A 25,643-nucleotide genomic window follows, 5' to 3' on the forward strand; every position below is an offset into this window, starting at 1 on the left:
AAATTTCATACCATTACCGTACCGAAATTTTCGGCATACCAACAATTCGGTATTTTTTCGGTACAGTAACTTCGGTATACCAAAAATTCGGTATTTTTTCCCACCCATACTCTCAAGTGTACAATGTCAAGTTTTAATATATGATAAGTAAACTATCGTTGTTCGTACGAGAAATATGTATTGAAAATTATATTCATGCTTGTAATTAAAATATATCAGATTTTATCTAGAAAATTAAGAATGTGATTATTTTAAACTTAAATAAATTAAAGATACTAACAAGCAAACACACACAAAAGATATATATATATATTTATATATATATATATATGAGAAAATTATCTAAAGATTTGATTTCACTTAATTAGAAATTCTAGATTCTGAAAAAAGATTTTTTATTTATAACCAAACACTACAAATTTTTTTTAATTTGATTTCACTTAATTAGAAATTCTAGATTCTGAAAAAAGATTTTTTATTTATAACCAAACACTACAATTTTTTTTTTTTTAAAAAAAATTTCCCTAAAAAAAGTGTTTTTGTTCTCCTGACTTCCCCGATCTAACGACAATCTAACTTCTATTTGATTCGGTGAAATCTTATTTAAAATTACAATCCATCATGTATAACTTTATTGTTGATTTTTTTTTACTCCTAAAAATCGCTCTTCTTTCAAAATTTGCAATCCTATTTTTACCTATATGTTAAAAATTTTAAATTATTCTATTACTCATAATAAAATAATATAAAAAACTTTATTTGAAATAATAAAAACTATCATCTTTAGAGAAATATTTCAACTGTATATATAATCACACAACACTACAAAAAAAAAATCCAATATAAATATTAATCAAAGTAGGTTTTTTGTGAGACGGTCTTACAAAAGTTTTTGCTAAATATAAATTATTGATATGATATAGGTTTATGGAATACAAATAATAATCAAAATGTAAATGATATCGAATAAATAAATAAAGCTTTAACTATAGTAAATAAATAATAAAAATACGAAAATATATCATGTTTGGCGATACATTTACAAATGTAGCACGCCGTACGATTCCCTCTCGGCCTACCAAAGAAATTCCGACTTTGGCGGCGGTGGCTGCGGCTTCGACCCCTTCAATTCCCGCTGTGGTTACCCATGATGTTTTCGGTCTCTTTCTAAAGTAAACTCGTTCTTTATTATTTTCCTTACTTAATAAACAAATAAATTTTAAAAAAAAAATCAATCTTTTTTACTTTTTCTCTAGTATCTTCTTTCTCTCTGACCATGGTTTCGGTTTCTTGAAGTCATTTTTTGTGTGTATTTGTTACAGGAAATTTTGAAAATGTTTAAGAAGGATCCGATAGAGTCCACGCGGCCGATACCCGTGTACTGGATTGAAACTTCGGATTCTGTGTCTCGCCGCTTTGAGTTCGAAGCCGATGGTCGATTGTCGGTGAGCAAATTTTTCAGTTCGTTTGTTCTTGGTGGTGCATATCATGAAGAAATGCTGAACCCAGTTTTATTTTCCTTCGATTTTTCGATTTTGAATGTCCTTGAGCTAGTTCTAACTGAGTAATCACGGTTTTTGTTATTCTTCTTTTTGTGTATTGTGTGGATGCTGTTACTCTACGAGTGTTTTCGGACCTTTTCTTTATAACTTCATAGAAGCGAAAGAGAGTGACTTTTTTTTTTAAATTGGAGGCAAAATTTCTTTTCTTGAAACAATTAGGCATAAATCTTCTAGATATTTGTCCGGAATACTTTTCGGGTATTTTGTTTGAATGAAATCATACATATCCCTGAAAGTGGTTTTTGGTGAATGTACACAGATGAAGATAGTTGATGATGCAAGACCTGCTTCCCGCAGAGTGGTTGAGTCATTCCTCAATAAGTTTTTTCCTTCAGGATATCCTTATAGGTAACTTGCATTGTGTGTATCCTGCTTGATTCGGGTCTAAAGCACAAGTCATGATTTATTGTTTGAGTTGGGGCATCCTACATCTACAGTGTGAACGAAGGATATCTTAGATACACACAATTTCGAGCCTTGCAACACTTCACCAGTGCGGCATTATCTGTGTTATCAACTCAGGTCTTCTTCTGATAGTATTGTGTGATTATTTTGCATGACATGTCATGTCGAATACTGTTCAATTTTTTTAATAATTCACATGCCGTTGCTATGGTAGAGACTTTTTAACGTCTTAATCCCTTTCAGTCACTGCTATTTGCTGCAGGCTTGAGACCTACTCCAGCACAAGCTACTGCTGTCAGTTGGGTAAGAAATTTATTTGTTGGACAATTGGTGAGGTTGCTTAAGATTGTTTTTTCAATTCGGGCTTTGTTATACTGTTTTGATCAAGTGCAGATATTAAAAGATGGAATGCAGCATGTTGGGAAGCTTATATGTAGCAATTTGGGTGCAAGAATGGACTCGGAGCCGAAAAGCTGGAGAATTTTGGGTTTGTTCTGAAAATCTTGTTTAAGTTCTCTAGCTGTCTATGGGATGATTGATAGAAATTTCCTACTTGTAGCTGATGTTCTGTATGATGTGGGTGCTGGTCTGGAAGTTCTTTCCCCTTTATGCCCACAGTTATTTCTTGAAATGGCTGGACTAGGTAATTTCGCTAAGGTGAGTCAGATATTTGCTACACACGTGTATTTTGTTTTTTAAGTGACACAAAGAATGAAGTGTTCTCGTGCCTTTTAGATTTATTTGCGATTATTGAAGTCACTAGGAACGTTATTCTCATTTCATCAGGGAATGGCAGTTGTTGCTGCAAGAGCAACTAGACTGCCTATTTATTCGTCGTTTGCGAAAGAGGGAAATCTCAGCGATCTTTTTGCTAAAGGTGAAGCCATTTCGACTCTGTGCAATGTTTTTGGAATAGGAGTGGGAATTCAGTTAGCATCCACAATTTGCTCATCTATGAAGGGAAAGGTACTTTCCTTGTTGCCCACAATACAGTTGCCATCTCTGATTGAGATCCAACCATTCTAAATTTATATAATATGTTTATGAACAGCGAATCAACCAAATTGCTTTGACGATATTTTTCCTAGTTTATATTTACCGAAAAAATGATTGGAAAGTTATAGATTCACATTTTTTATGGTTGGATGGCTTGGCAGAGCGGTGATATGGGCTCCAGTGACTTCTAGAGATTACCGATACTCTATTCACATCTTTTAAAAGAAGCAATAGTAATGATAAGATTTTACATTTTTTCGTTCAATTCTGATAGTTACTCTTTGATGTGCTCTTGTATAATATATGTAGTTGGAGTTATGCATATGATGCAGGAATGAATGCACTAAGATGCTGCTCCAATGTTTGCTCTTAGTGATGTCGCAACACTGAATGGATTATATTAGATATAATTAGAAACATGTTGGCTTACATTGAAACTTAATACACATGATGACATGATAATCATTAAAGTAAAGGTTCTAAAGAAAATACAGGGGCTCGAAAAATTAAAGTTTGCCATGATGATTATCAGATAATGGTCCTCGACAAGTTACTGGTCACTTGAAATAGATTCTCTTATGTTTGTGGGTTGTGATTCCTATTTTCTTCTGCGAAGAGTAAAGGAAAGAAGAATTTATCGTGGTGTTGTTGTACAGATCCATTGGGGCTCACAATCAATATAGCTACAAAATGGCTTCTTTTATAAGCTTGTTATGACATTACTGCATTTTCGAAACTCTCTCAAGAACTTGCATGAAAATTCTCTATGTTCTCTACTTTCAGTAAATTCATACGATTGTGTGGGTGAGTGGTATCATTTGTGCTATGCCACTTTCAAATGATGTGATAAGATGGTTTTTAATGATTCCGAGCATCTTGCAGTTGATAGTCGGACCGCTGCTATCTTTGGTACACGTTTATTGTGTCACCGAAGAGATGCGAGCAACTCCAGTCAATACGCTCAATCCACAGAGAACCGCTATGATTGTTGCCGACTTTTTAAAGGTTTAGCACCAAACAATCTTTTGAATTATTAACCAAATCTGTTTCTTCTACAACTCAAGCTTTTGATATTTTTAAACCAGACGGGTAGAATTTCTAGTCCGGCTGATTTAAGGTATAGAGAAGATCTCTTGTTCCCTGGACGACTAATAGAGGAAGCTGGCAATGTTAAGATCGGAAGAGCTATACACGAGGTCGTCAAGCCTTCCGAGCTACACAAAGTCAAAGAAAGATTCCCGGACGAAAGATTTATACTTAGCTGTGGAGCGAAATGGACAGACTTGATATTGGAGCGCAGCGCCACTGGTGCAGACGCTCTGAGAGGATGGTTAGTCGCTGCATATGCTGCAGATATCGAAAATTCTTTGCACATGGCGAGCGAGCATGTGTTGGAAGAGGCTTTTGATCGGATGGATAGCGTGTTCCCATCGTTTCTATTGGAAGTTGGGGCTAAGGGGTGGCACACAGATCGGTTTCTTGATGGGGCTAGATGTCGTTTTACATTGTAACGTAATCTCTCAAACCACATTCAGATTTGTCTTGCAATTTCTTTGCTTTTTATTCTGTGTGTTTATTTAAAGTGATTTTGCGTTTCCGGTCAATGAAATGTTAGAAAATTGGGGTTGGATCCCCTGCTGTGGGGTTGCCCACAGCAGGGGGTGCTGTTGGGGCCCCTTTCTTTTTTCTTTTTTTTTTTCTGTTTTTTGCTTTTTTTATTATTTTAAGTTTTTATTATTATTTATATTTTTGGGTCTTTCCTCTTTATTATCAGTTTTTTTTTTTTTTTTTGCTAAATTTTTTGTGTTTAAATTTTGAAGAATTTTTTTTTGTGTTTTCTGTTCCTCTCTTCTGACTTTTTTTAATTTATTTATAATTTTTAATTTTTTAAAAAAATATATCATTTTTTTTGTCATTTTTTGTATTATTTTAACACATTATTTTTGTAAAAAAAAAGAAAAAAATTAATTATAATATTAAATATATATACATTTAAAAATATCATAAATTATAAGTAAATTCTAAAAAAAACCCAATTTAACTTATTTGTAAAAGTGAAAATTATAAAATTAATATTTTGATATGAGATTTTATCAAAATAAAATACATTATGCTCGATAAATTAAAAATAAGAAAAATTAAGTATAATTTTAACTATTTAAATATTTAAAAAATATCATAAACTACATTTAAAGTTTAATTAAAAAAAATCAAATATTATTATTTATAATTTTGTTAATTAGATGAACCGATTTTTTTATGAAAACCAAAAATCAAGCTAAATTAATCGAAATTTTCTAGAACTAAAACCGAATTTTAAAATTATAAGATGAAAAAATGATCCAAGAAAATAATAAGATAAAAAATAAATGTTTTTTTTAAAAAAATTAAAATGTATGATTTAAAAAGGCCAAAATAAAGAGAAAAAAAACCAAAAAACCAAATATGTTTTTTAAAAAATATAAAAACTTAAATATAATAAAAAAAGCAAAAAAAGAAAAAAAAAAAGAAAAAAGAAAAGAAAAGGGGCTGTGGGGGAAACGATGCCGTTTCCCCACAGCACCCCCTGCTGTGCGGTTGGGATCCAAACCCAGAAAATTGTATGTAGAAAAGGAATGTTGCAAAAACTTTTGTCATCGGGTTGGGGACTTGGTAAATAAGTCATTGGGGCTACTCAGATATAATATTATTAATTTTAAAAGGTTATAGCATTATTGATTTTTTTGTACAAAACTATAAAATTTGAATTGCATTAATAATTAAAATCGAATTCAAATTATTTTGTTTAGAAACATATATTGGATGTGTTCCAATTTTAATTATTATTATTATTATTATTATTATTATTATTATTATTATTATAAATATATTGAAGAATAAATGAATTTTTTTAACAATCTAGTTTATGTCAAATTCAATAGTATAAATAAAATCGGAAATTTAAAGTTATGGATAATGTTGGATTCTTCGGCGACTATATAGGTCGATTTGAGAATAAAAAAAAGTTGGAGGACTCCAGAAATAAGTATAAAATTTGCACCTTTCAAAAAAAAAAAGTATAAAATTTGCAAGAGGATATAATAATCATTAGCGCCTAAATTGTTGCCTTTGTGTTTAGGAAAAGCAGAACAGAGGAATCACAGCTTCGTAGTCACTTTCGATTCCCTCTTTTTAACGTTCATACATATTTGGCTTCAATTCGATCGATTGTTAGACAACAACGCCATGGCTACAGCATCAGGTAATTTATTCTCCTCTAATTCAATCGATTTTACCCGATCTTTGATTTCGACTGAATGATTAGATGTTTTTGTCTGATTTCTGATGTAATTTTTTTAATCCAATTTCGAATTGCAGTCTCGTTTAAGTCGAGAGAAGATCACAGAAAAAAATTTGAGTTAGAAGAGGCGCGTAAAGCAGGGCTTGCACCTGCCGAGGTAGATGAAGATGGGAAGGAAATCAACCCCCATATTCCGCAGTATATGTCTTCGGCTCCTTGGTATTTGAATGCGGAGAGACCGGTACGTTGCGGGTTTTATTTCCTTGCTCGAGTTTTGTACTTTGCATCTATTAGCCTGATTCATGTTCTTCGCTTTGTTTTCTTTTTAGAGTTTGAAACATCAACGGAAGTGGAAATCGGATCCCAATTATACCAACGCTTGGTATGATAGAGGTGCTAAGACTTTTCAAGCTGACAAGTTCAGGAAGGGCGCTTGCGAAAAGTACATCACTATATCTTTTTATGTATATGTATGTATTGTTTGAACGTGTCTGTGTGTTCGTGTATGAGTGGTTGCTTCCCAATCTGTTCTTGTTTCCATGTTATCATGCTTCTCATCCAAGATATATTAGCTGCTGATTTCTATTTAATTATTTCTTTTTCTTTCTCTTAATTATTAATTAGTTTTTTTTTTTTTAAACTTTCATAGAAAATTTTATTTATTCCAATATAGTATTTCATAAAATTTTGATCCAGAGAAGATCTCGTTTGTAAAATTAAATTAAGAGTAGGTTTTTTTTATGATATTAGTGGGATGCGACAGATTGATCATATCATATCTATAATATGAAACCCAATGATATCTACCGTGTTACAATTATGCTTTTGTGTCTAGTTTTTGTTCTCATGATTCCTCATATTTAAGCATCATTTTGTTCTAATCCATGTCTCTAATGGTTCCATCAGTCTACTAATTATATGCTTCCTACAGCTGTGGCGCTATGACTCATGATAAGAAGTCTTGTGTGGAAAGGCCCCGCAAAATCAGAGCGAAGTGGACTGGCAAAAATATAGCCCCCGATGAGAAAATAGAGACCTTTGAGCTTGACTATGACGGAAAACGAGACCGGTGGAATGGTTATGATCCAGCTTCTTTTGCACATGTGGTTCAGAGGTATGAAGCTAGGGATGAAGCAAGGCACGAGTATTTGAAGGACCAACAGCTTAAAAAGTTGGAGGAGAAAAATAATAATCAACATAACGAAGATGGTGATAGTGACAATGAAGATGATCTGAAAGTTGATGAGGCCAAAGTAGACGAGAGCAGGCAAATGGATTTTGCGAAGGTTGAAAAGCGTGTGCGTACTACTGGTGGAGGAAGCACAGGAACTGTTAGGTTTGCTATTATCTCTATCTTTTTTATTTAAATTTAAAGTTTTGGCATAATGTGAAATTAACAAAGTCCTTCTGGAATCCTCACTATAGCCTCTAATTTGGAATTCTGTGAAACACATCTTTGAAATTCTTTTGTTGGTCTATTGTGATTGTCCATCTATTAACACGTTTGTTTTCTACCAGGAACCTACGCATTCGTGAGGATACTGCAAAATATCTTCTCAATCTTGACTTTAACTCTGCGCATTATGACCCGAAAACTCGTTCTATGCGTGAGGATCCTCTTCCAGATAATGATCCTAATGAAAAGTTTTATGTGGTAAGTATAGAAGCTGTTCAAATAGGGAAATTGCTTTGTCTTTTTTTCTTCTTTGGTATTTGTGTTAACAAGATGACTAATTGGGCTTGCCAATATAATTTAGGGAGATAATCATCATAGAGTCAGCGGCCAAACTTTGGAGTTTAAGAAGCTCAATATTCATGTTTGGGAAGCATTTGACAAGGGTCATGATGTCCATTTGCAAGCAGCTCCATCACAAGCCGAACTGCTTTATAAAAATTTCAAGATTAATAAGGAGAAGTTGAAAATTCAAAATAAAGACACTATCATGGAGAAGTATGGCGATGCTGCTACAGAAGACAAGCTCCCACAGGAGCTTTTACTTGGTCAAAGTGAAAGAGAGGTTGAATATGATCGAGCTGGTAGAATTAGTAAAGGCGAGGTATGGTTACATAATATTTCTTTGGTATTCTTTCACCAGGTTTATGTGCTCTTTTTCATTTTCCTGTATACTGGCATGTATAGTTTCAGAGTTGATGAAATAATATCTCATGGGCCACAAGATATTTCATTTTGTGCTTGCATGTTTGCTTTCCTTCTGTTTTCCAAATGCTTTGTTGGTCCTTTTAAGTTTCTATGGTATTTCTGTGCTTGTATTCTGTGATGGCGGTTGGTGTGCTTTGTGTTTTTATCCTAATCTCCTGTTTTGCTCTGGTCCTGCGCAAATTTGACACCAGCCTTAAATGTTTTTGTTTACAATTTTCATTTGTATTTTGATCAACAGTACTAAGATTGATATGAAACCTCTATTGATTATCCCGGTGTATGATCGAACAACTGCTATGTGAGGGTGGAATCCATTCCACTGGAGTCTAACCTTTCTGTGCCTGATATTTGTAGGAGGCATCTCTTCCAAAGAGCAAGTATGAGGAGGATACTTACATCAACAACCATACCAGCGTTTGGGGTTCTTGGTGGAAGGATCTCCAATGGGGTTATACATGTTGCCAGCAGACGGTTAGAAATAGCTATTGTACTGGTGCTGCTGGTATTGAAGCCGTTGAAGCTGCTGCAGATCTTATGAAAGCTAATATGGCTCGCAAAGAGGCTTCTGAAGTTAGGGTTTTGTACCATGTTTACATAAACTAGAAAACAAAATTGAGTTGTACAGGCCAATATTTCTTTTGTTTACTTTGAATGATTGCTTCCAATATTGTGGGAAGCAAGAACACATTTTTTTCTTATTCGAAGAAGTAGAAATCACTTTCGTTCTATGACACTAACCAACCATTACCTTAAGTCACTTGCCTTGTGTAGTTATCACGTCTATTCATAAGTTTTCGGCTAATTAACAAATAAACTCTAAACTCTGGTTTGATTTCCTCATCCACCTCAATAAAACCTTAGTAGGAAAAACCTTGTGGGACAATCATAATGAGGTAAAACGAGTACAACGTATCTTGTTAATTGTCTCGTTAAAAATTTATTATTAAAAATTTATTATAAAAAATCACGTGTGAAAAAACATAGACAAGGAAAAAATAGTATAACTTTTATTGTTTTCCTCTTGCAAACATTAATTGAAATTATTAACTCTTTTTGTTCCAATCTTGTGTATCGATTTGAAATGCATGTGATGAGTTCGTCTTTAGATATAGTTCTTGATTATGAAATATTTTTTCTTCACCTTCAATTTGCCGAAAAGATACTTTGAGTATCAAATCCTTCGATGATTTTTCTATATATCAGGATCAATCAGTGTGTCTATAACAAAATGCAAATATTTTCTCATAATCAATTTCGAATATTTTGAGAAACTTTATTAAACTATTACCACATCATGTCATTTGTCAGTCATTTTTTATGACAAATAGTGTGTCAGTGCAAGCGTTACATGTTTGTTTAATATTTTATTGTTAATTTGATTAATGTTCAAATAAGAGTGATATCATTGTTGTAACAATAATCAAATGACTAAACTGCAAAAACAAAAAAACAAAACAAAACAAAACAAAACAAAACAAAAAACAAAGTGTAATATCTATATCAAATAAAAATAATTTTGGCCAAAAAAGATTGTGTCGTCTTTTGTATGAAAAACAAATTCTTTATATATACTAGTAAATATATGCACACGATATTTGCACATAAATTAAGTTTGTATCTAAAATATAGTTTTATATGTGTGCTATTAGCAAAGGTCTTTAGTACACTGATTAGACTCAGATCTATGTAGCCAAAGTGTACCTTCTTACAGTGAACTAAAAGATAAGAAAACAGCTAGTTACCAACGGATGAATTTGAATCAAAGATGTCAGTTATCTTGCACTTATAAATAGAGACCACAACCAACAGAAGAACCATCCGGCTCCCAAGAACTCACAATCACTTACAACTTATCAAAGAACTACTGAACACTTTCAGTTGTTCATATCCACATAAGAAGAGTTCAAACGCTTACATAGAAGATCATACAGAACCCAAAGAACACCAACACACACATCAAGTCTATCAGATCTTTTAGGATCATATTGTGCTTAAGTGTTGAATTGTACAAATATTGTATTTGTAACATTTGAGGTACTGCAAACCTCTGTAACCTGATTTCAACAAAGGGCTGAAACCAATAGAGTAACTAAGAGTCTCGATAGTAGGCAGTGGGGTAAGTACTGGTTGAGGTAGGCCGTTGTGTCAAAGTCTTCTAGTGATACCTTTTGGAAACAGAAGAAGGGGTGACATAGGAGCAGTTGTGCCTCCGAACATCCAAAAACATATTGTTGTGTTGATTACTTTCTGTTGAACATTCACACACAACCAGTAGAGCCAGCTGATGCAAGTTCAATCTCCCAGTTGATCTTTTTCCGCACAACCATATATTTGTTGGTTGATTCTCGGAGATCTAAGAGAAAAGAGAGTTCAACGGCTAATACTACTGAGCTCACTAGTTGCAGTTAGCTACTGCTTCATGCAACACGTTCTAGAATAGTAGCAGCTCACTACTCGTTCTACCCCAGCAGCAGTAGCTTTTCGATCCTGACATAAAATATTATATGTTAATCTAGACGGATTTTGAGGTGTTTAGGCGGCGATTAGGCGGTCTAGACGACTAATTAAGGCAATAACTCTCAGAAACTTCAACTATCTAAAAATTTGGGCGGTGACCAACCGCCCAGTGCCTAAGTGGTCCTAGGCTCCGCCTTTTAAAACACGATAAAAACTTATATGAGACGATCTCAAGGGTCATTTTTTTGAGACGAATCTCTTATATGAGACGGTCTCAAGGGTCATTTTTTTGAGACGGTCTCAAGGGTCATTTTTTTGAGACGAGTCTCTTATATGGGTTATCCATTAAAAAATATTACATTTTATGCCAAAAAATTACTTATTATTATAAATATGAGTAATATTGACCCGTCTCACGGATGAGACCGTCTTGAAAGAGTGTTACTCTTAAAACATCGGTATTATATTTTACATATAAATATTATTTTTTCAATAATTATTAATTGTTTTTTTCATTTTTAAATAATAAAAATTTAAATTTAAAATTTATTTATCATTTTATCCTATCTATAATGGTTAGTTGAAAAAAATATGAAAATATATAAAAATATCAAATTTCTTTATTTATATAGTGTAAAGGACAATTTTGAAAAAAAAATTGTTATCCTCGCGCTAAGATGATTAAATATTATATCTATATCTATATCTATATATATATATATATATATATATATATATATATATAAACAGAAAAGTATATGTTAGGATCGAAATATGTGTAGAGGGTGGTGAATACACAATATAAAATTTTGCGAGTACTTCGATCTGATTTGTAAGAGTCAGACAGAAGTTTCGTTTGCTTAAAACTTTTTATCTGTTCGAAAGATCTGAGCAAGTCAGGCGGAAATAATCTTCCTCACAGATTGAATGCCTAATAGTACTAATGCAAATGAAATGAAATAATTGCAGTAAAGAGATAGAGTTGTTTCTGGATGTTCGGAGATGAATTCTCCTACGTCACCCCTTCTTCTGTTTCCAGAAGGATTCTACTAGAAGACTTTGACTTATACAATTCCTTTGTACAAATTCAATCCAATCAATCCTTTGATAGGAACTCCTAGCAATACTCTAACTTGAAGTAGAACAATTTTTCTACTTAGAGTTTACAAGATGAAGCAACAGAGTATGCTTCGATGGTTGGAACTGGGAAACTGTAGCTTTGATCTGGATCGATTTGAAGTGTATCTTTGAGCTTGATCGATCTGTGTTGTGTTCTAACTCAGAATATCGAGACTTTGATCTGATGAAATAAGTATCTGAGTTGGTATATTGAGTGAAGGCTTTTTCGACTTTGAATTTGATTGCTTTATAATTTTCACTCTTGGTCTCCCTGTCTTGAATCTTCGAAATGCTTGAGTATTTATAGTTTTCAAAAGTAGACAGTGAGCCGCCAACAATTTTTGATATTGGGCTGCCAGCATATCTCATAAATAGCTCACAAATCTTGACTTAAAGCGAAGGCCGATCAACGTTCAAATTCTCATTAAATGATTTTGTCGTTTTCTTCAATTACAGCAACGGATAGATTACTGATGAAGCTTCGATCTGGTTGTTGACCATTTGGTCTTGTGTCAATCGATCCGGTGTAATAAGATATGTGGAGCTTGATCTGTATCTTGGTTTAATCACGATACTTTGATCTGGCAACTTTCGTAGAAATCTTTAGTCTTTAATATCTGATGAGTCCGATTAATTTATTTACTTGGTTTTGTTTTGACTTTGTAATCACCGAAATTCTAGAGTTTGATCTCCAGCAATTTCCCCCTTTTTGGTGATGTCAAAACCAAGTTAATATTCGGATCAAAAATATGATGAAGATGATAGATCGAAAATCTTTTCTAAAATTTTCTGTCATAGATCAAATAATAATTTTAGACAAAATAAATGTCGAAAATTAATTCTTCAGATCTGCTTGTCTCTGCTTTTCTTCTGAACTGAAAATTTTACTTCTTTCCCTTGCCTTTAGCCTTTTCCCCCTATTTGGCAGCACCACCCTCAGATAAAAGATCTAGAATAACTGTGAGCTGAGTACCAGAAGTGTCATGAATCTGTTTGGTGTGAGCTTTAGTGGAGGCTTCGATACCTTCAAGCTTCCGAAGAATATTTATATATTCTGCAGTGTGTTGCTTTCGGACATGCAGAACAGATTCACTAATGTTGTTTACCATTGTCAGCACATGTGATTTGAAATCACGCAGCTCAGTAGAAGTTTGCAGCTGATTAGCTTGCAGTTCACCGACTATATTAGAGAGTTGAGTGAGTGAATTAGCCAAGTGTTGATCTGGTCTGATGTCAACCGGATGAGAGAGATGAGCTTCAGTGGCGTCAGTAGAAGTAGAAGCACTAATTTGAAGTAGTGAAGCAGAAGCAACAGGAGGTGTAAGGGTAATGTCCTTCATAATCTCGGATGTTCTCTCTGGATCTGTGATGCAAATCTCTGAGAGAGATGTAGATGAAAGATCCAACTTGTCTTTGAACATAATGGTAATAGGCCTGAATATACTATGAATAAGATCAGTTTTAACTATCTCAAAGATAGGAGGCAAATCCATTACCAATTGCTCAGAAGGATCTATCATCAGAGACTCGTCAGATAAGAGACAACTTTGTTCTTCCATTGGAACAAATGGTACCAGTGCTATGTGCGGATCAATAGCAGAGGTCTTTGTTCGTTCTGGAGAGTCCATGATGATATCTTCAATATGGGAATCATTCGGAACAGAGGTATCCATTTGCAATTCATCTGCAACTTGTTCTTTACCAGAGATAATAGTTTCAACTGATGGAGTGTTGAGAACCGTAGATGCAGCTAGTGGTACTTCTATTTCTTTCTCAGTGGTTGAAAGGTCAGGAGGAACAGAAGAGTCAGGCTGTTCTGTATTGACAGATCGATTAGCTGACACATCTTCAAAGATCGGAGGAATCAGTGGTTCCTTGTATTGAAATTCCTGAGCAGACTGATCTGTGGGAACAACATCAATGATTAATGACTCTTCTGGAATAGAAGTATCCTTAGCTGATAAAATGCTCGCATCGATTGGTTCGGCAGAGAGAGTGAGTTCATCTATCAGAGATAGTTCATCTGTTTCAGTCGGATGAGCTGAAGATGAAGGTTGAACTCTGACTGGTGCTTCTGATGGAAATTCTTGTCTCATAAGTTGAGCATTTTTTGTCATCAGATTAGCATCATTCTCCAGTTGGTTAAATGCAGCGGTCTTATCAAAAATATCCAGACTGGTTGGATTGAACTTGGCTCTCTGTGTTTGAATGATGTGTCGAAGAGTGCTTTCCCGTAGCCTAAGTTGAAAAACTCTCTTCTGTTCAAGGCTCTAGATACCATTCTTGTTTCAGCCCATTCAAGAATTTTATCTTCAAGGACTGCAATTTTGTCCAGTGTGTTCAATTCCTTGATGTTGATGAAATGATCCTCAGTTCGATGAAAGACCCATCTGTCAAACGACTTCATTTTTAGATCCACATTTTTGATAATGTGTTCAGCAGTCAGATCAATAATCCTTTGAATATTTGACAGTAGATTTTGTACATCATCAGGCTGTTTGAAGAATCCGAACTGAAGCATGGATACATTAAGTTGAGTCACTGGTGGAACAATATCTTCTACCATAGAGAGAGGAATAGCTGGAACTGGTGCAGATGGAATAGGCATTGGAATCCGAGGAATCCTGACTATTCTTCTTCTTTTCTTCGGATGAGGTGGAATGATGACAGCAGTAGTAATTTGATCTGATTCAGAAGATTCGGACTCAGATAAAATTGCTAAAATTTTTCTCTTTTCTATAGTCTTCCTTCTAGGAACTGTTCTCCTTGTAGGCGTAGCTTCCTTTGTTGATGTGATGGCCAATGATTTAGATTCATCCTGGAGCGTTAAGTCTTCAATCTTATCCAAGTGAGATGAACCATGCTTGAAAATAATCAGCTGTTTAGCTTTGTATACATTAATGTCTCTTTCATTTAAAGTCTTGTGCAGATGAAGTGCAGACGAGGGTCCCAGATGGACATTCAGATCATTCAAAATATCTCCGATTTGAACTGCAAATCCTTGAGATTGTTCTGTAGGTGTAGTTATCATAGCAGATAGAATATTTAACAGAACAACTGACCAATTTACGGTAATACCAGCAGATATAACAACCATAACATCAAATTTCTCAGATGTAATTGCATCGAAAGAACCTGCTTTGGCCAGAAGAGATTTGGCCACAATATCGTGCAGAATCCTAAATTCCATCTTCAATTCCTTCTTCTTGCACGGAATGCGAATTGGCTTGTTTGTCAAGGAGTACATGCTCTTCATCTGCTTCTTTGTTTCAGCAGAGATTGATGAGAAATCAGTTATACCCTGTCTCGGCAAATCAAATGGCAAAGTGAAAAGGGTAGAGGTGATGCGGACATATTCTCCACCAAGACTTGCAGAGATGGAGTCGTCTTCAACTTTGGCCGTCTGAAAGAATTTGGGTAGGGCTTGCTTGTAAAGAAATTTCCCGCCTTCGAGAAATTTCCGCAGCCCAGATGCTTCAATCGTTCTGAACATATCCACCAATCCTTGATCTGTCAGATCGAATATTGTGTGAAAATCGATGAGAAGAACGTTTTGGGTAATGGGCGTCATCTTTGTCCTGAAAATCGAAAAATAAATGCGAGTAATCTCGTTTTTGCGAAGAAGGAGCAAATAAGGGCTCAGAAGAATGCGAAGTGTAGAAGAGGCATTTTTTCCGATAATTTTTAAGATGCTAAGCACGTGGCAGATGACGTAAGCGACTTTTCAAATTCAAAAAGTGCGGATGATGTGGTATGCCAAGCACGCGGTAAAAAAATACTTTTTAATATTATCTTGGGAATGCATATCGACATAAATAAATAAATAAGTAAATAAATTCCTTATAAATAATCACTCGGATGTATCTTCCGAGTATTCCGTTTCATACTCAAACTATAAACTCAAATAAGGAAAATGAGTTCTAATCTGTCTCTTGAGGAATTTAAGGAAGAACTTCAGGAATTTATCCTGAAGTGGGTAATGGGTCTCTGGTTCAAAATGGAAGAGATCCGGATGTATCATCAGGCGCCATTTCCTCCATGCAAGCATGAGGATGTTTGCGAGCTTGAGGATCGCAAGGACAAGTACAAGGAGTTGCTGGGTGCCATAAGCGTTGAGGAGATCCTCTCGAATCAGGGTGTTTCCTTTCTGATGTACAGGAAAAAAGTGAGGGTCCTCACTCATCTGATCAATGCAGGTGAGTTCAAAGGGAGGCGTTTTGATCCGGTTGTGTTGGAATGGTTGAACAGGTGGTGTTTGGATGCTGTTGTGAGAAAGCGGGTTTGGGGGCCAATGAGAGAAAATTTAGGGGATTAAGCTAGTATGAAGAGTATGATGTACTACCTTTGAATTATGCAAAGAAATATTATGTTTTATCTTATAAGTTTTGTGTTTTGTGTGTGCGATTGATACTTGTGAGTATAAATAAAAATACTAGAGAAAACTTAACCAACATCGAATAAAATGAAGATTTATCTAGATAAAAGTTTAAACTAAACTTTTCATCTTTAGTCAGATGAAAGATCCAAAAAAAATTGAACTAATAAAAAAAATGGATGAAAAATGATGATGATATTTTGAAGGTTACGAAGCAAAAAGCACAGAAGATAAAATAAAATAAATGTGATTGGACAAGTTGTCTGTGAAATAGTCTTGCGACTTATCAACTTTTTGCAATAAAGTCAAAGAGAATTAGAAAGGTTTTGATAATCTCAAGAAGAATTATCATGATCTAGGCAGATCAAATTTAATTCCCGTAATAAATAGGTAGAAGTTGATTGGACGTTTAAAGAAGCTGAAGTGGCTGAAGCCTTTTCATCCATTTCTCTGTCCCTATAAGAAGAAAAGTTACAAGACACTAGCAACTCATAATTTAAAGCAGTAAGAGTAAATGGCAAGTGAGAATAATAGCACCGTTGTTCCATCTATTGAGCAAGGGTATGAAATCCGGAAGGATTTATACAGGAGAAGGGTGTTTGAGCGCGGAATGAGGATGTGGAATTTCCTTGATTCCATTCGCTGTCCTCATCCGAATCCTCCTCCGGTGACTCAGGCAATGCATCGTCGAAATTGTGCTAGGATGCAGTGGTGTAAAATCATGCTAGGTACTCATCGTGCTAGAGATGTCTTGAAGTCTTCTGGAGTTCGTCTTGTCATTCTCCTCACAGAGCGAGATGAAATGCAAAACATTTTCTTTGAAGACGACGTCTGCAATGGTCAAGGCTCCCTAAGTACTTGGATGATCAACTGGAGCCATGAGATGCGTAGAAGAATAGATCTAGCTCGTATAGCTTATGAGATAAATCAGTGAAATATAATAAGTTTTATGTTCTTTATCTGTTAAATGTACTGGAACGAGTAGATATAAAAATTAAGTGTTAAGTAGATATTCCCCCTAAACATGTGATTTATTTAATCGATATCAACTAAACCAAGAACATTTCGAAAATAAGAAAACTTAGCGTCGGGTAATGGTTTGGTGAAAATATCGGCAACTTGCAAATCGGTTGAAACATGTTCCAGACGAATATCTTTCTTTTGAACATGATCTAGAATGAAATGATGACGAATATCAATATGCTTCGTTCTGGAATGTAGAACTGGATTGTATGTGATAGCAATTGCACTTGTATTATCACAGAAAATTGGTGATTCAGATGAATCAACACCATAATCTCTAAGTTGTTGTTGTATCCAGAGAAATTGTTCACAACAACTTCCAGCGGCTAAGTATTCTGATTCTGCTGTAGATGTAGCAATAGATGTTTGTTTTTTTACTGAACCAAGAAATAAGCCTGTCACCAAGAAATTGACAAGTCCCACTTGTACTTTTACGATCAATTCTGCAACCCGCATAATCTGCATCTGAGTAACCAATTAGATTAAAACTAGAATCTTTTGGATACCATAATCCAACATTCTGAGTTCCCTTGAGATATTTTAGGATTCTTTTGCGGCAATATAGTGAGATTGCTTTGGATCAGATTGAAATCTTGCACACAGACCGACTGAGAACATAATATCCGGTCTGCTTGTTGTCAGATAGAGTAAGGAACCTATAAGTCCTCTGAATAGAGTTTGATCTACCGAAGTTCCAGCTTCATCTTTATCCAATTTGATTGAAGCACTCATTGAAGTACTAGCAGCAGAGCAATTCTCCATTCCAAACTTCTTTAGAAGTTCTTTTGTGTATTTGACCTGGTTAATGAATATTCCCTTTTCCATCTGTCTGACTTGCAATCCCAGAAAGAATGTTAATTCTCCCATCATACTCATCTCGAATTTGTCCTGCATCATCTTAGAAAACTTTTTGCATAATTTGGGGTTAGATGACCCAAATATGATATCATCAACATATATTTGTACTAATAAAGTATGATCGTCTTTGACAAACTTAAAAAGAGTTTTATCTACAGAGCCAATAGTAAAACCGTGATCATTAAGAAAAAGTGAAAGAGTATCATACCAAGCTCGTGGAGCTTGTTTTAACCCATAAAGAGCTTTATCTAGATTGAATACATGATCTGGATAAGTTTGACTTTTGAATCCTGGAGGTTGTTCTACAAACACTTCTTCTTGGAGAAGACCATTTAGAAATGCGCTTTTAACATCCATCTGGAATACCTTAAAATTCTTGAAATCAGCATAAGCAAGGAAAATTCGAATAGCTTCAAGTCTAGCTACAGGAGCAAAGGTTTCGTCAAAATCAATGCCCTCTTCTTGTCTGTAACCCTATGCTACTAATCGAGCCTTATTTCTTACTACATTACCACTTTCATTGAGTTTATTTTTAAATACCCATCTAGTTCCTATTATAGATTTATCTAAAGGTCTAGGAACTAAATGCCAGACAGAATTTCTTTCGAATTGATTCAATTCATCTTGCATGGCTTCTATCCAATTACTGTCAAGAAGAGCTTCTTCTACTTTCTTAGGTTCTATATGAGAAATAAAAGCAGCATGCATGAATTCATTAATCATCTGACCTCTGGTTCTCAAAGGTGCAGATGGATTACCTATTACTAAGTTTGGTGGATGAGTTTTGGACCATCTGTAATTTGGACCAAGTTGATCTGTGTTTCCTTGTTGATCTTGATCATCGTGATGTGCAATATGATCTGTGTTTGTAGTAATCTCATTCTCAACTGGTGGTTCTTCTGGTCTCTGTTCTTCAACTAGATCTAGTTCACATTGAATATTTTGTATGATCTGGATTTCTTCTTCATCATCTGAATCAAGCTTTGCATCCTCAATTCTGTTACTGAGATCATTTAGGCTTGAAGATTCATTAGTGACAGATGTTTCATCAAAAACAACATGTATAGATTATTCAACTGTTAGAGATTTAGTATTATATACCCTATAAGCTTTACTAACAGATGAATATCCAAGAAACAAACCAGCATCTGATCTGACATCGAGTGCAGTCAGATGAGTCTTACCATTGTTGTGAATGAAACATTTGCAACCAAATACCTTGAAGTATGATATCACTGGAACTTTACCATACCAGATCTCATAAGGTGTTTTTCTAACTTTCTTATTAATCATTGATCTGTTCTGAGTGTAACAAGCTGTGTTTACAGCTTCTGCCCAAAACTTTTGTGAAATACCTGAATCAGCAATCATTGTTCTAGCAGCTTCCTTTAGAGTTCTATTTCTCCTTTCTGCAACACCATTTTGTTGTGGCGTTCTAGCTGCTGAATACTCATGCTTGATTCCATGATTTTCAAGATAAGTAGACAGAGTTTGATTTGTAAACTCGGTTCCTCTGTTACTTCTAATTTTATTAATCGATTGAGATTTCTCATTTTGAAGTCTTAAAAGGAGTTTAACCAATTGGGTGGCAGTTTGATCTTTGGATTTTAAAAATATCACCCAAGTGAATCTTGAGAAATCATAAAAAATAACCAAGGTGTACTTCATTCCCCCTAAGCTTGTTACTGGTATAGGACCAAAAAGATCCATGTGCAATAGTTCTAAGCTTTTGGAGGATGACTTACATCCTTTGTTTTTAAAAGTTGATCTGATCTGCTTACCTAGTTGGTAGGCAGAACAAATTTTATCTTTTGAAAACTAGATTTTAGGCAGACCTGTAACCAATTCATTTTTACTCAGATTGGCTAAAGCTTTGAAGTTCAAGTGATTGAGTCTCTTGTGCCATAACCAATTTTGGTTCACTTTTGCTGCTACCAGACAGACTGAAGTGAATGGTTGATCCGACCAATTGACTTTATAATTGTTTCCATTTCTTTCACCTGTCATAATGATTAGTCCAGATTGATCTTTTACAGTGCAAGTGTGCTTTTGGAACTCTACGCAGTAGTCATAGTCACACAATTGACTAATACTAATCAGATTGTATTTCAAATTTTTTACGAGTAATACATCTTTAATATGAATATTTCCATGGATAAGCTTACCCTTACCCATGGTTGTACCTTTAGAGTTATCTCCGAAAGTAATCTTAGGTCCTGATCCTGGTATATATTCAGATAGCATTCTTCTGTCTCCTGTCATATGCCTTGAGCATCCACTATCCAGATACCACACTGTTTGTTTGATCAATTCGCCCTTGTTTTCCTACAAAAAGAAAGTAAAATAACTTTGGTCCCCATTCCTACTTGGGTCCACGCTGGATTAATCCCTTTGGAATCCATACTTGGATTATCCTTACAGGATTTCCATGATATTGTCCTTTGGGAATAACATATTTATCTGATGACCTTTGTGCTTTGTGCTGTGTGTGCCAAGTGTTGTGATCAGATCGATTATTCCCATTTGAATTCCAATACTTTCTATACGAGCTGTTAGAATGTGGTTTATGTTGAGTTGACAAAGTTCTCTGTCTTTCAGAACTATTTCTAGACCAATTTGATCTAGATCTAGTCCATCCTGACTTAGATCTATCTGGCTCAACATATCCCAGCCCTCTGTGTAAGAGTTTGCTCTGATGAGGTATTGAATATGTCATAGGGATCTCTGGTTCATATATCGTGCTGGATCTCACAAACTTCATATACTTTAAGCCGTTATTTTCCAGACACGATTGAGTGATTGGAGTAGATGAACTTCCTTCATTTGTGCTGTAGCCTAAGCCAGATTTATCTCCAGCTTGCTTTTGCATTCCGGTAAGTTTATCTAAGGATATCGATGCTTTATTCCAAGAGTTTACTAGATCTGTTAATCTCTGATTTTTAGATAAAGTTTCTTGTTGCTTGCTTCTCATATCATTGTTTTCGGTCATTAGCAAATTTATCTGAGCTCTTAGACTGTTTGATCCAGTGTACTCATTCGAGTTACTTTGATCTGACTTATCTGTTGTGCTATTTCCATTTGTTCTGACTTCATCAAACTTAAGAGATAGCATGCGATATTCATTAACCATCTCATTTAATGCATTGATAAGATCTTCCTTACTAAATTCATCAGAAGTAAAGTCAAGTACCTCTCCATCGTCTGGAATGTCAGCGTTATTAGCCATAAGACATTTGACAGCTTCATCTTCACTTTCACTTGACGATGCTTCTGAGTCGGATGAGGTGGAATCTGATTCTGCCCATTTGCTATTGCTTTCATCTGCTAAGAGGGCCTTTTGTTCTTTCTTCCTGCTGAATCTTTTTCTTTCTTCTCTTGAGTTCTTCTTGTATGATGTTCTTTTCTCATCCTTTTTGGGTTTGGTACAGTCAGCTATGAAGTGTCCTTCTTTTCCACAGTTGTAACAAGCTCGATTTTCTTCAACTGGTTCTTTTGGTTTGAAGCTTGATCTGTTAGCTCTTTGGAAACTGTTGTGATTCTTTCTCATGAATCATCCAAACTTCTTTACAAATAGTGACATTGCATCGCTACTGATTTGTTCTGCAGTCTTGGTTGCTGGAATTTCATCTGCTGCAGTGAGAGCTTTGGTAACTTGTGATGTTGATGTGTCTTCCTCAGTTCGAACTCCCAGTTCGAATTCATAAGCTTTAAGATATGCAAATAGATCATGTAGTTCGATCTTATTGAGATCCTTGGATTCCCTCATAGCGACTGTCTTTACATCCCATTCTCGTGGCAGAGCTCTCATGACTTTGAGTGTTACTTCACGATTGCTGTAATTCTTTCCAAGTGCATTTAGCTCGATCATAATGCTGCTGAATCTTTCATCAAATTCATTCATTGTTTCTCCTGATTTCATCTTGATATTTTCAAACTTTTGAATAGCCACCATGAGTTTGTTTTCTTTCGTTTGATCATTTCCTTCACATAATTGAGTGAGCTTCTCCCATATTTCTTTGGCAGTAGTGCAGCTTTTAATCTTGCTAAACATGTTTTTGTCCAGAGTTTTGTATAGAATATCTCTGGCAACATTGTCAAGATTGGCTTTCCTTTTATATTCAGAAGTCCATTCAGATCGAGGCTTTTCTATCATCTGAGGAGCACCTTCAGTAATAGCAACAGCAGTGTTGACTTTCATAATCTTCATTGGTCCATCTGTTACAACGAACCAGATATCATCATCCAGTGCTGATAGATGTGTCTGCATACGAATTTTCCAGTCATCATAATCTTTTTTTGAAAACATAGGGATTTTGCTAAACGATGTCATAGCTAAAGATGCCATAGTTTAAGAGACGATTCAGGTGATAAGCAAGAACCTCTCTGATACCACTTGTTAGGATCGAAATATGTGTAGAGGGGGGGGGGTGAATACACAATATAAAATTTTGCGAGTACTTCGATCTGATTTGTAAGAGTCAGACAGAAGTTTCGTTTGCTTAAAACTTTTTATCTGTTCGAAAGATCTGAGCAAGTCAGGCGGAAATAATCTTCCTCACAGATTGAATGCCTAATAGTACTAATGCAAATGAAATAAAATAATTGCAGTAAAGAGATAAAGTTGTTTCTGGATGTTCGAAGATGAATTCTCCTACGTCACCCCTTTTTCTGTTTCCAGAAGGATTCCACTAGAAGACTTTGACTTATACAATTCTTTTCTACAAATCCAATCCAATCAATCTTTTGATAGGAACTCCTAGCAATACTCTAACTCGAAGTAGAACAATTTTTCTACTTAGAGTTTACAAGATGAAGCAACAGAGTATGCTTCGATGGTTGGAACTGGGAAGCTGTAGCTTTGATCTGGATCGATTTGAAGTGTATCTTTGAGCTTGATCGATCTGTGTTGTGTTCTAACTCAGAATATCGAGACTTTGATCTGATGAAATAAGTATCTGAGTTGGTATATTGAGTGAAGGCTTTTTCGACTTTGAATTTGATTGCTTTGTAATTTTCACTCTTGGTCTCCCTGTCTTGAATCTTCGAAATGCTTGAGTATTTATAGTTTCCAAAAGTAGACAGTGAGCCGCCAATAATTTCTGATATTGGGCTGCCAGCATATCTCATAAATAGCTCACAAATCTTGACTTAAAGCGAAGGCCGATCAACGTTCAAATTCTCATTAAATGATTTTGTCGTTTTCTTCAATTACAGCAACGGATAGATTCCTGATGAAGCTTCGATCTGGTTGTTGACCATTTGGTCTTGTGTCAATCGATCCGGTGTAATAAGATCTGTGGAGCTTGATCTGTATCTTGGTTTAATCACGATACTTTGATCTCGCAACTTTCGTAGAAATCTTTAGTCTTTAATATTTGATGAGTGCGATTAATTTATTTACTTGGTTTTGTTTTGACTTTGTAATCACCGAAATTCTAGAGTTTGATCTCCAACAGTATACTAAAAAAAAAAGTGAACTTTTCCCGCCTAAAGTTTCATTCCAAAAATAGTAAATGCATAAAAAAATACAAATAAAGATAATATTGAATTTAAATTCACAGATAAAGATAGATTCAAAAAAAATATTATATTATGAGTAAGTGATATAGATTTTTATCTAAATATTTTAAAACACATGTAAAATAAGATTAAATTTATAAAAATTCAAAATAAATTTTTTATGATGAAAAAATAATTTTTTTTTTAAAAAAAAATATAAATATGGGTTAAATTTAAACAAAAATTAAAATAATATTCTCATGATAAAAATATTTTAGTTTTTGGTTAATACGGTGATTGTTTTGCATATATGCATATACGTGTCACATATTTAAAAATGATATTATGCATAATAGACTTATTGAATCTAAAAATTTTTAAATATAGAAAAAAATATATATCTACATATATATATATATATATATATATATATATATATATATAAACAAAAAGTCTCATAAATCGAAATAAAAAAACTTTTCTCGCCCTAAAGTTTCATTCCAAAAATAGTAAATGCATAAAAAAATACAAATAAAGATAATATTGAATTTAAATTCACAGATAAAGATAGATTCAAAAAATATATATTATATTATGAGTAAGTGATAGAGATTTTTATCTAAATATTTTAAAACACATGTAAAATACGATTAAATTTATAAAAATTCAAAATAATTTTTTTATGATGAAAAAATAATTTTTTTAAAAAAAATATATAAAAATATGGGTTGAATTAAAACAAAAATTAAAATAATATTCTCATGATAAAAATATTTTAATTTTTGGCTAATGTGGTGATTGTTTTGCATATATGCATATACGTGTCACATATTTAAAAATGATATTATGCATAATAGACTTATTGAATCTAAAAATTTTAAATATAAAAAAAAATCTATATCTACATGACTACATATATATATATATATATATATATATATATATATATAAACAAAAAGTCTCATAAATCGAAATAAAAAAACTTTTCTCGCCCTAAAGTTTCATTCCAAAAATATTAAATGCATAAAAAAATACAAATAAATATAATATTGAATTTAAATTCACAGATAAAGATAGATTCAAAAAAAATATTATATCATGAGTAAGTGATAGAGATTTTTATCTAAATATTTTAAAACACATGTAAAATACGATTAAATTTATAAAAATTCATATGATGAAAAATTAATTTTTATTTAAAAATATATAAAAATATGGGTTGAATTTAAACAAAAATTAAAATAATATTCTCATGATAAAAATATTTTAGTTTTTGGTTAATATGGTAATTGTTTTGCATATATGCATATACATGTCATATATTTAAAAATGATATTATGTATAATAGACTTATTGAATTTAAAAATTTTTAAATATAGAAAAAAATCTATATCTACATATCTATATATATATATATATAAACAAAAAGTCTCATAAATCGAAATAAAAAAACTTTTCTCGCCCAAAAGACATTTTCAAAAATAGTAAATATATCATAAAATTTAAAATTACAAATAATATATTATTTAATTCAAAATTATAGATAATATTGAATATTCAAAAAATAAGATGATATTATATTATAAACAATAAAATATTTGATCTAAAATTTTAAAATATAGATAAAAATACTATTTAATTTTTGCTTTTATCTTGGGTTGTTTTGTCTAATACAACAAAATTTGTAGATCAACTTTTACAAGCCAAAAAATAAATACAAGAGTTTAATATATCAAAATATCATGATAAATTAAATACAAAATATCGCGATAAAATATCAAAATATTAAGATATTATTGTTGTAAATATCATTGTACATGATATTTGTTATACCTTTAGCATTTTTATATATAAAAACATAAAACTCAGCTACAAATAGTTAAACTAAAGTTTTGAAAATATAAATAA

At 33.6% G+C, this 25,643-nt stretch overlaps 2 protein-coding genes across 4 annotated transcripts; both read left to right on the top strand.

Moving 5' to 3' along the window:
- The first annotated feature begins 1,040 nt into the window (after nucleotides 1-1,040).
- On the top strand, nucleotides 1,041-4,688 carry LOC140892127 (protein root UVB sensitive 2, chloroplastic). 3 transcript variants are annotated; one of them, XM_073300883.1, is made up of 10 exons: nucleotides 1,041-1,159; nucleotides 1,323-1,445; nucleotides 1,822-1,910; nucleotides 2,000-2,084; nucleotides 2,211-2,270; nucleotides 2,361-2,454; nucleotides 2,527-2,624; nucleotides 2,754-2,933; nucleotides 3,846-3,968; nucleotides 4,049-4,688. In XM_073300883.1, the coding sequence occupies exons 1-10, from the start codon at nucleotides 1,148-1,150 to the stop codon at nucleotides 4,472-4,474; spliced, it is 1,290 nt and encodes a 429-aa protein (XP_073156984.1). In that variant the 5' UTR covers nucleotides 1,041-1,147; the 3' UTR covers nucleotides 4,475-4,688. The 3 variants fall into 3 exon arrangements, with proteins under 3 accessions (XP_073156984.1, XP_073156992.1, XP_073156999.1); XM_073300891.1 differs by having other exon boundaries at nucleotides 1,043-1,172; XM_073300898.1 differs by lacking the exons at nucleotides 1,041-1,159; nucleotides 2,000-2,084 and having other exon boundaries at nucleotides 1,298-1,445; nucleotides 2,230-2,270.
- A 1,375-nt stretch (nucleotides 4,689-6,063) lies between these two features.
- Nucleotides 6,064-9,117, top strand: LOC140874644 (pre-mRNA-splicing factor SLU7-like). Its single transcript, XM_073277999.1, has 7 exons — nucleotides 6,064-6,204; nucleotides 6,321-6,484; nucleotides 6,573-6,685; nucleotides 7,175-7,579; nucleotides 7,762-7,897; nucleotides 8,001-8,300; nucleotides 8,759-9,117. The coding sequence occupies exons 1-7, from the start codon at nucleotides 6,189-6,191 to the stop codon at nucleotides 9,005-9,007; spliced, it is 1,383 nt and encodes a 460-aa protein (XP_073134100.1). The 5' UTR covers nucleotides 6,064-6,188; the 3' UTR covers nucleotides 9,008-9,117.
- The last annotated feature ends 16,526 nt before the right edge of the window (nucleotides 9,118-25,643 follow it).

This window comes from Henckelia pumila, chromosome 1 (genome assembly GCF_033568475.1).
Source record: "Henckelia pumila isolate YLH828 chromosome 1, ASM3356847v2, whole genome shotgun sequence".
NCBI classification, from domain to species: Eukaryota; Viridiplantae; Streptophyta; class Magnoliopsida; order Lamiales; family Gesneriaceae; genus Henckelia; species Henckelia pumila.